The sequence below is a fragment of the Culex quinquefasciatus genome, chromosome 2 (assembly GCF_015732765.1).
Source record: "Culex quinquefasciatus strain JHB chromosome 2, VPISU_Cqui_1.0_pri_paternal, whole genome shotgun sequence".
NCBI classification, from domain to species: Eukaryota; Metazoa; Arthropoda; class Insecta; order Diptera; family Culicidae; genus Culex; species Culex quinquefasciatus.
Genome location: NC_051862.1, coordinates 104,552,310 through 104,563,855, shown reverse-complemented (window position 1 = coordinate 104,563,855; position 11,546 = coordinate 104,552,310). Strand labels below are relative to the sequence as shown.

General features: G+C 49.9%; 1 protein-coding gene across 1 annotated transcript; it reads left to right on the top strand.

Moving 5' to 3' along the window:
• The first annotated feature begins 314 nt into the window (after positions 1 to 314).
• LOC119766156 lies at positions 315 to 11,182 on the top strand. Its single transcript, XM_038250556.1, has 6 exons — positions 315 to 652; positions 733 to 2,003; positions 2,060 to 2,232; positions 4,811 to 5,600; positions 5,770 to 6,194; positions 10,916 to 11,182. Exons 1-6 carry the CDS (start codon positions 315 to 317, stop codon positions 11,180 to 11,182), a joined length of 3,264 nt encoding a protein of 1,087 aa, XP_038106484.1.
• The last annotated feature ends 364 nt before the right edge of the window (positions 11,183 to 11,546 follow it).

The window sequence follows — 11,546 nt, the reverse complement described above, 5'->3', positions numbered from 1 at the left end:
AACAAGCCGGATGATGTCGGCCGTCAACTGGCTGATAAAGCATTAGCTGAGAAGCTTGCACGATTGGAAGATCAACGTAAACAGGACCAGAACCTACAACGCGAACAAGAACAAAAGCTGAAACATCAACTGCAACGTGCAGAGCAGGAAAGACTGGAGCTGATTAGAGAGAAGGATCGTGTCCTGGCCGAAAACCAAAACCACCAGAAGCGATTTGACGAATTTCAAGAGGACTTGATAAACCAGTTCAACGAGATGCTAAATCAGCAGCAGAACAACATCAATAGGTAGACCTGAATTCCTTTGGGTCTTACATGTCTCAGATTACGACGGCGACGAGTGGAGTTACCGTACTGTCTACGGCCCCTAGAGCTGGTCGGGACGAGCGTCAAAAATCTAAGGAAAAAGGATTTGTCAACGCGCACTCTGAACAAGAAGAGACAAGCGACGGTGAAGGTAGAGACCAGCCAAAGGAGCGATTGAACGTTGTCAACAAGATCGAAACCCATAAGGCGTGTCCGGCTTGCGGCGTCGAAGGTCACTCTGCGAAGGACTGTATACAATTCAAGGATCTGAGTTTGGATGATCGCTGGAAGGTGGTTAAAGCGAAAAAGCTTTGTCGACGTTGTTTGACTCCGCACTCCCGTTGGCCGTGCAACGCTGAAACCTGCGGGGTGAACGGTTGTCAAAAAAGACACCATCGACTTCTGCATTACGATCACCCACCGGTAGAACCTCAACGTACCGAGCCGACGAACGCCACGGTCACGATTCACCGCCAGCCAAATCCGACGACCCCCGAATCTTGCCAGTCACGCTGTACGGAGCGCGGGGGCAGGTTGACACGTTTGCCTTCTTGGATGACGGATCTTCGGTGACCCTTGTGGAGAGATCGATTGCGAACAAGCTGGGAATTGCAGGAGAAGATTCCTCTCTCTGTATCCACTGGACCGGTGGCATCAAGAAAAACATCTCGAACACACAACTGGTAGATCTGGAGATTTCCGGGGTCAACAACACCAATCGACTTAAAGCGAAAGTAGTTTACACCGTCGAAGGATTGGGATTGCCAGACCAGTCGATGAATTTCGAGGCGATGGCGGCCAAGTACGATTACTTGCGAAGTCTTCCTGTACAAAACCTGATGTCCGCGGTTCCTGGTGTACTAATCGGGCTGAACAACTTACACCTGATGCCCCCCCTGAAGCTACGTGAAGGCAGAGAAGGCGAACCAATCGCCACGAAAACCCGTCTTGGCTGGGCAGTTTACGGAGCTATCCCGGGGCGTGAGGCGCCCTTCCTACACCGGCAGATGCACATCCACGGAAGCCCGACCGGCGACGAACTCCACGAGTACGTGCGAAGCTTCTTCGCTGTCGAAAGTCTAGGCGTTATAGCTGCACCTGGTGCCGTTGGTCCCGACGAGCAACGAGCAATAAAAATGCTAACAGAGACCACCAAGCGGACGGCAAGCGGCCGGTTTGAAACAGGACTTCTCTGGAGGCACGACTACATCGAGTTTCCTGACAATAGAGCGATGGCTGAAAAACGGATGAAGTGTCTAGAAAAACGTTTGCTGAGAGACCCCGTGCTGTACGACAACGTTCAGAAGCAGATAGCAGATTTTCAGCACAAGGGTTTTGCTCACAAAGCTACACCAGAGGAGCTGCAGCGTTTTGACCCACGCCGAACCTGGTATCTGCCACTTGGTCTGGTGATCAACCCGAATAAACCCGGGAAAGTTCGCCTCATTTGGGATGCGGCGGCGAAGGTCGACGGAGTTTCGCTTAATTCGATGCTGCTCAAGGGACCCGACTTGCTTTCACCTCTGCTGTCCGTGCTCTTCAAGTTCCGGGAAAGGCAGGTAGCGATTGGCGGTGACATTGAGGCCATGTTCCACCAGGTTCGGATACGCGAAGCAGATCGAAGTGCCCAGCTGTTCTATTGGCGGGATTCCCCTGAAAAGCCGTTGGAAACAATGGTAACCGACGTTGCCATTTTCGGTGCCAGCTGTTCACCCGCGCATTTCCAGTACGTTAAAAATCTAAATGCCACTCAGTACGAAATAGATTACCCCAGGGCAGCAAATGCAATCCGGACAAAGCATTTATCAACGACTACCTGGATAGCGTCGACACAGCAGAGGAGGCGGCAGAGATTGCGCTGGAGGTTGCCGAAGTTCACTCTAGAGCCGGGTTCCACATCCGAAACTGGGTCTCCAACAATGCTGCGGTACTGCAGAGAATCGGAGCGGCCAATCCACTATGGTACATTGGGTGGCCAAGTTTCAAAAAAGTGACCTTCTCCAAATATTTTTTGGTATTTTTTTCTCGAAAGTAAACATTCTAACTAAGAAAAATCCAAATTTTCAAAGCTCTAAGTTTGTTCATTACGGAGATACGCAAGCTGAAAGTCAAAAATGGAGTAAAAACAAGCGTTTTTCGTAAAAAGGCTGATTGTTTAATTTTAACATAGCTCAGCCATTTTAAATGTTTTATTAGGACAAATATACATCGTTGGAAAGGTAATGAGATAAGCTTTGAAACTATTAATAGATAAAATGTTGTTTCCAAACCAAAAACTGAAGTTTTCATCGAATAATTGGAGCATTTTTTTGACAAATCATATTTTTTTGTGTTTGTTAATCGAGTACTTTTTTTGCTAACCGATGCTAAACAAGAAACTAAAATCACTTGAAAGATTGGATTATAATCTAACATTGCTGAAATTTCCAGCCTGCGATTTTTTGCGTTTTCGGAGATATGCCATTTTGAACATTTACGTTTTATCAAAATTTGCTGCAATCTACATATGCGCCCGTTTATTTCACTTGCTTTGCTACCTACTTAGTGGGCATCGTCGCTTCAAAAATCAATACCTGGTTTCAAGAAGTTCGAAATGACTTTATTGGAATTTTCTGTTGCCTACATTTAAAATTGAGTACCTTAGTCAAAATAAGGTATTCGTACCGAAGTTTCTCAAGCGAAACTGGAGAATCTCAGTTTGATACCGAAAAAAGTATTCAGCAAAATGTTGACTTAGCATGATGAATTTCTGCGATCAATCCATGAAACTGATCCACATTTAAGTTCTATGTTGGTTAGTACAAAACATCATAAAAAGTACCTTTAACATATCCTGAAGCTGTCACAAACTCTATAATCAAATGAATTTTAAGAATATGGTTTGTATTTTATCGTTTTACTTCATAATTAATATTGTGGATAAAATTAATTTTTCTGTTATTTGATTTAACAATTAAAATATTCGCAATTTATGCCCATAAGGGTGGGAGGGGGATGGGGGGTGGTCTCAAGTTATACGGCATGGACTCACAAAAAGAAACACACAGCAGGAAATAATAAATATTTGACTTAAAATGAATTTATTACGCTTAACAAAAATTTGTTGGTGGGGAGGAGGAGAGGGGGGCGGGGTGAAAGAAAGAGGAGGGAGGGGTTGTGTCCTTAAAGTGGGGTGGGAGCTTATCCATAATTTAATAATATAAACTTGCAATATAATATATATGCAATTCTGTTTCACTTGCAAATGTATGAAAAGACTATTTATTATAAACAATCAACTATTGAAAAACATGAAAAGTCATAAAAATCGACGTATATCATTTCAATACCACACAATTACCTAAATTTGTATCAAAAAAACATTTAAAAAGCAAAAAAATAATTTGGCCGCCTGTTTGTATGGAGATGGCCCATAGTGCAATCCAACAACGGTGAAGCGTTTCGTGATGGACAAGGATTGTGGTTTTGAGCGCCTGCTGGGTATGGTGTAGTTGCCGGAGGAGGACATGTTTACGTTTCGCCTGAGTTTCCGAGAAGACCACGATTTGTTGCTGTCCGGCGAAGAAATCCCCACCAAGCAGCAGCTACACAGCTAAAAAAGTAGTAATCCAGCTGCGTGTAAAAGGCCTGGGTGTAAAATAAATATTGCATTATTTTATGCAATTTTATGTAATTTTACACCCTGAAATATGTAGCCCATCAGTATGGGAAACCTACTTGACCGAAATGTCAAGCCCATATATGCGTTTATCCTTTCAGCATTACATCGGTTTGATGGTCGAATGGGCTAAGGCGCCAGTCCTAACTGTTGGTGCTGGGTTTGAATCCCGTCGAATGAAACCTTTTTTTCGTGTTTGCAAAAAATGTACATGCAGTGTGTAATATTAAGTGTTTATTTTGACGAAGGTGATGTGCATGCTTTTGCATGCGATTTTACTATCGGATTTTTTGCTGTGTACTGAGCGTTGTTATGAGTCCAACGCTGGAAACAATGGATTGCGCTTCTTCCCAAGATCGAGGACTTGAAAATCCCTCGTTGCTACTTCCCTGGTTACCACCCGGACAGCCTGAGGTCACTAGAACTCCATGTTTTCGTCAACGCGAGTGAGTTGGCCTATTCTGCTGTGGCACACTTCCGACTTGTCGACAGAGGGTCCGTGCGGTGTGCTTTCGTGGCAAGCAAAACCAAGGTGGCGCCATTGGACCCGCTATCCATACCGCGTCTCGAAGCAAACGCGGGTGTGCTGGGTGTTCGTTTGCGTAAATCCATAGTGACCGGTCATTCTCTACCTATCACACGAACTCGTTTCTGGACTGACTCAAAGACCGTCCTTCAATGGATTAGGTCCAAGGATCTTCGGCGCTACCGTCCGTACGTGGCCTTCCGGATGAACGAAATACTGTCCATGTCAGCGGTCGCGGAGTGGGGTATTGTCCGTCCCGTCTGAACGTTGCTGATCTCGCTACCAAGTGGGAAAACAAGGTCCACCTCTGGATATCAACAGTCCTTTTACCAGAGCCAGGAATTTGTGTACGATAATCCATCGGAATGGCCGGAACCGTGCGAAGATATGGTGGAGCTGGCACCAGAAGAATTGAGACCGTCATTCGTGTTTGCTCATTTCGTTCTGAAGCCAACGGTGAAATGGGAGAGGTTTTCAAAGTGGGAGCGACTAGTGCGTACCATGGCGTACGTCCAGCGATTTATCGCTCGCAAGCTGAACCGCGAGAAGAAGCCGTGGCAAGTCGACCTGACCCGAGAAGAGCTACAGAAAGCTGAGCAGAGTTTGTGGCGTCTTGCACAGTCTGAGGAGTATCGTGACGAGGTGGCCACTTTGAATCAGAATCAACGAGTCCCAGCTGATCAGCGAGAATCCCTGGAAAGGTCAAGCAACATTGTTAAACTCTGTCCCATGCTGGACGATGCTGGAGTACTTCGCGTAAGTGGGCGCATACAAGCTGCAGAATGTGTCGGCTACGAAACCAAACACCCAGTAATTCTTCCACGAGATCACCCGGTGACGACTTTACTGCTGGAATACTACCATCGGCGGTTCCAGCACTCAAATAATGAAACTGTGATGAATGAAATTCGGCAGAATTTAAGCATTCCTAAGCTGCGGGTGCTCGTGAGGCTCGTGTCCAATAACTGCAAGTGGTGCGAAGTATACAAGTCTACTCCAGTTGTACCACAGATGGCACCACTCCCGCGAGCTAGGTTGTCCCCATTCCTGCGTCCGTTTACATTCACCGGAGTGGACTACTTTGGGCCCTACCTGATCAAGACGGGGCGCAGTATTACAAAAAGATGGGTTGCGCTTTTCACCTGCCTGACGATCAGAGCTGTCCATCTTGAGATCGTTGCAAACCTTTCGACGGAGTCGTTCAAAAGGCAGTTCGGAGGTTCATCGCGCGTAGAGGGCACCTCAAGAAATCTATTCGGACCGAGGAACCAACTTCCAAGGAGCTAGCAGTGAGTTAACGAAGGAAATAAGTTTGAGCATCAACAAGGAGCTGGCCAGTACGTTCACCGATGCTCATACTCAGTGGCGTTTCAATCCCCCCGCGGCACCGCACATGGGAGGCTCGTGGGAGAGGATGGTGCGTTCCGTAAAAGCTGCGCTAGGAGCGATACCGTTGGAGCGCAAATTGGACGAGGAATCGATGGTGACCATGTTAACAGAGGCGGAGCACATGGTGAATTCCCGCCCACTTACGTTTATCCCTTTAGAAGGCGCCGATCAGGAATCGCTCACGCCGAATCATTTTTTACTCATGAGTTCGAGCGGGGTTCAACAGCCGGTGAAGGATCCGATGTGCGAAGGCGCGGCTTTGAGGAACAGCTGGAACCAGATCCAGCACGCCTTAGATGAGTTTTGGCGACGGTGGGTAAGGGAATATTTGCCAACTTTATCAAGACGATCGAAATGGTTCGAGGAAACGCGGCCGCTCAGAGAAGGAGATCTTGTGGTCGTCGTAGATGAGGGAACGCGAAATCGCTGGCAAAGAGGACGAGTTTTGCGGACGTATCCGGGCAAGGACGGGCGTGTACGACGGGTAGATGTGCAAACAGCTAAAGGGATTCTACCAAGTCGCGCAGTCGCCAGATTGGCATTGCTGGATGTAGGAAATGTTGGTGACGCCGAAGGAACACTTCCGGCGACACGAGGGGAGAATGTTAGTACCAATCTGCGCTGACGATACCCCCGTTGGGGCTAGAGCCACTGGCTATACATGAGCTTTAGTTTCTGGTAGGGAGAAGAACGTCAGTGTGACTTGTCAGGGTCGTTTGTTATCACAGTGCAATTTCACCTAATCGAACGCACATACGCAATCGAAACAGCAGTAGAATTACTAATCTAAAGGTATGAATTATTTGCATTTTTCTTGAACTAGCTAATTAGAATTAAAATTGAATTTATAGATTCTACCTACATACATACCATACTAATCAGCTTAGAACACCATACGCGGTGCTCGTGCTGTATCAAGAAGGTTGTTCCATGTTGCTCGGTTCTGGGCTGCAGCTCGCCAGTCTCCTAGGTTGCAGATCTTTCTTAGGTCCGCCTCGATCTGATTTCCCCATCGTGCACGCAGTGCTCCTGCTCGTCGGCCTGTGCCGCCATCCGGTCGCGCGCGGTCAAAGAGCATCCTGATAGGATGGTCTTCGTCCATCCTCGCGACATGGCCGGCCCACCTGAGCCTCCCGATTCTCGCCAGGGTGACGATTGTCGGTTCTCCCAGCAGCGCGTGCAGTTCGTGGTTCATGCGCCTTCGCCACTCGTTCTGAGCTGTACGTACTCCACCGTAGATCGTTCGCAGCACCTTCCGTTCGAAAACTCCAAGGGCTCGTTCGTCCTCTTGCCGCAGCGTCCAGGTCTCATGGCCATAGAGGGCAACCGGTCTAATCAGTGTCTTGTACAGGGTCAGCTTCGTGGCGCGTTGCACTCGATCAGATGTCAAGGTTTTCCGTAATCCAAAGTAGGCGCGATTCGCGGACTGGATACGAGTCCGGATCTCTAAGCTGGTGTCGTTGTCGGCCGTTACCAGCGATCCCAAGTACACGAATTCGCTCACCTCCTCCAGCACATCGCCATCCACAGCTAAAGGGGTGAGTCTTGGGGGGTCAACGTCCTTTGAGCCCCTCCCTTTCATGTACTTTGTTTTCGTCGTATTCATGGCCAATCCAATTCGTCTTGCTTGCGTCTTTAAGGCGGTGTAAACCCTTTTCACCGTCTCTAGGTCTCTCGCTATAATGTCAATGTCGTCCGCATAAGCAAGAAGTTGGATTGTTCTGTTGCAAATCGTGCCTCTCGTATCTATGCCCGCTCTTCGCACAACTCCCTCAAGTCCGATGTTAAACAGCGCATTGGATAAGCCGTCACCTTGTCGTAACCCTTGATGCGATTGGAAGGGGTCCGCTAACTCCCCTGCCACTCGCACGTGACACATCACACGATCCAAGGTAGCCTTGATCAGCCGAGTCAGTTTGTCCGGAAATCCGTTCTCGTGCATGATCTGCCATAGCTGTTCGCGGTCGACTGTATCGTACGCTGCCTTGAAATCGATGAAGATGTGATGTGTGGGCACGTTGTACTCACGGCATTTCTCGAGGATCTGCTGGAGCGAGAAAATTTGGTCCGTGGTGGCTCGAGCGCCAGTAAACCCCGCTTGATAGGGGCCCACGAACCTCCGTGCGTACGGTGTCAGCAGACGGCAGAGGATCTGGGAGAGGATTTTATAGGCCGCGTTGATAAGCGTGATGCCGCGGTAGTTGCCGCAGTCCAGCTTATCGCCCTTTTTGTAGATGGGACACACGGCACCATCCATCCATTCTTCTGGTAGTTTCTCCTCCCTCCAGATCTTCGAAATCACCAAGTGGATCGCCCTCGCCAACTGCTCTCCTCCATATTTGAAGAGCACACCGGGTAACCGATCTTTACCGGCGGCCCTGTTGTTCTTCAGCTGCCTGATCTCCTTCTTCACCGTCTCCAGATCAGGTGCCGGGAACTGTTGGTCAGCAGCGGGCGGTCCAAGTTGGGCTTCAAAGCCGTCTCCATGCGCTACATCGCCGTTGAGGTGCTCGTTGAAGAACTGCTGCCACCTGTTCAACACCTCGCCTTTGTCCATAAGAAGGTTTCCCTCGGCGTCCCGACAAGTGTTGGCTTGCGGCGCATAGCCTTTGCGGGACCGGTTAACCTTCTCGTAGAACTTTCGCGTCTCGTTCTGCCGGAACAGCTGCTCCATTTCGGCGCGATCGCGATCTTCCAGCTGGCGCTTCTTGAGCTTGAAGACCGTTCTCTGCTGTTTCAGCGCTTGTTTATATCTAGCCACGTTCTCATCAGTTGCGGCTCTCAGCTTCACCGCATAAGCTGCTTTTTTCTCGTCAAGTAGCCGTTGTCACTCCTCGTCGAACCAGCGCTGCTTTCCAACTCGGACCGTACTACCTAGCGCGGTTTCAGCGACACTGCCGATGGCCGAGCAAATTCTGCTCCATCCATCGTTGAGCGAGGCAGCGCCGAGTTCCTCCTCCGTTGGCAGGCTCGCTTCCAGCTGCTGCACGTAGTGCTGAGCCGCAGCCGTGTCCTGCAGCCGCTCGGTGTTGAACGGCGGTGGGAGCCGGCTCCGTCGTCGGTGGTACGTCGTCGACAGTTTTGAGTGCATGCTTGCACCCACCAGGTAGTGGTCCGAGTGGATGTCCGCACCGCGGTACGTGCGGATGTTCCGTATGTCCGAGAAGAATCGGCCGTCGATGAGGACGTGGTCGGTTTGTGTTTTTGTTCGTTGGTTAGGCGATGTCCAGGTGACTTTGTGGATGTCTTTCCGGGGGAAGAATGTGCTCCGTACCACCATACCGCGGGAGGCTGCGAAGTTGATGCACCGCTGGCCGTTGTCGTTGGTGACGGTGTGCAGGCTATTCGGCCCGATCACCGGCTTGTACATCTCCTCCCTTCCTATGCGGGCGTTCATATCTCCGATGACGATCTTGACGTCCCTCTGCGGGCAGCTGTCGAACTTCTGCTCCAGCTTCGCGTAGAACGCTTCCTTCTCGGCATCGGATGATTCCTCGTGTGGGCAATGTACGTTGAAGATGTGATAGTTGAAGAAACGGCCTTTAATCCTCAACCTACACATCCGGTCGTCGATCGGCTCCCAATCTATCACACGACTCCGCATCTTGCCCAACACTATGAAGCCGGTTCCCAGCTTGTTTTCGGCTCCGCCGCTCTGGTACATGGTGAGCTCCAAAGCATCATCCTCCCACATCTTCGCTCCCTTCCAGCACATCTCCTGCAGTGCTACAACATCGAAGTTGCGGGGTTTGAGCTCGTTCAACAGAGCGTACTCATACCCATCGAAACGTAGCGATCTGCAGTTCCATGTTCCGAGTTTCCAATCGGTGTCCTTTTCGTGCCTAGGTCTATGCCGTTTGTTCCGGATCCAAAATGTACAGAACCGGATGGGGCCGGATCACTCTGGAGAGTTCCAGACAAATTGAAACGCGAGCGTAGAAACAAAACGAACTTTATTTGCTCTACTCGTACACGGAACGATCTTCTTCAACGGACACTTTATTGGGATCTGACGATAATTACTCTAAACTACATGGAACATACATGGCGCATCGGTGCATTTCGCGCCACCGATCGCAGTTAGCTGAGACCACCACTCGGACCACTACCTGGTGGGTGCAAGCATGCACTCAAAACTGTCGACGACGTACCACCGACGACGGAGCCGGCTCCCACCGCCGTTCAACACCGAGCGGCTGCAGGACACGGCTGCGGCTCAGCACTACGTGCAGCAGCTGGAAGCGAGCCTGCCAACGGAGGAGGAACTCGGCGCTGCCTCGCTCAACGATGGATGGATTGTTCGTAATGTTGTTATTTTCGGTATGCAGCCGGATTGGGGCTGCGATACCTAGTCTCGGGGTGGGGCTGCCACCTTGAAGCTACCGAGACCCAGCTCCGGTTTTCTCTCGACACCGTAACGGGGGCCTTTCTCACGAGGCCTAACGGCATAGCTACACCCTCCGAAGAGGATGGATGGATTCTACCTAGGATTGCGCGAATCGAAGAGTTCTTTCTGTTTAGTGGACGAACTTGAAAAGGGCACTAAATGTAAATATGAAATTTACCGACATGAAGACACAGCAACTAATAAATCTCCCTTTTTAGCTTTGAGCTGAACCACAGTACGAACTAAGTCTGCTTCTTTGATTGGCCCGAACAAACACCGCTAACACCGCTAGTTAACCGTACAGGTAATGTAAGTACGGCTAACGACTTAGCCCGCAACAACGCTAATTGGCATCAGTAGAATCGAATCCCCCAAGTGGAAATTGGAACGTCTTGTTAGGCCCAGTGCATCGATTCGCTGCGTTGTTCGTGAGTAGGAGAAATGTGCTTGCCCCGACCTCGTGTGTGTGTAATCTTATTGTACTATTTAGGATTGCGTAGCGGCAGCGCTGGAAGACTGTAGTACAGCCTGCGAACCGGCACGTCCGTCGCTCGTGGCCAGGTAATAATTGTGTAGTTGTTAGATTGTGAAGATTTTTAGCTAATGTGTTAATTCGATGAAGGACTTAATCCTTCTAACGAATGTGCTAGTCCAGGGCAGGTGCAGGGTTCGACGAACATCACGTCGTTCCTGCGGGACGGTCCGGAGACCCGGAGGGTCCGGTCCCGAAACCCGTGTGCGCATCTGCGGGCCAGGAAGATCCACACTTCCAGGAGGAATCGCCCGGTCGCCAATTGCCGGCCATTCGCTCCGCGGCCACGAAGCAACGAAACACGTGGTACACACGGCGGGGCCTCACCAATAGCTCCGCCCATCACCACCACGTGCACGCGCGCACCTCGTGCGCGAGGGCGTAAGCCTGATCAGCCGCTGCCAACAAACGAAGCCGAGACACGAACCGCCGCCCTTGCCGCCGCCGCCGAAGCCGACTACGAAGTCGATTTACCAGGTTAGATCCAACCATTTCTACTCGTGAAGCTAGACTAGGAAGCAACTACCGTACATACACTAAACCGCTGTAAGCGAACAGAAAAACCAGCTAGTAGGAGATTTACCAAAATCGAAAGGTGTTATACGGCTGCAAGCCAAACCGTAGCCAACCTCCTGTGGCCGAATGGTTACGGGTTTCGCCTCATAAGCGGAAAGTCATGGGTTCTTCTCAGGGTGGCAGCCTTAGGTTTAAGTTCAGAGGTAGCAGCAACCGTATGAGTATAAAGCGGT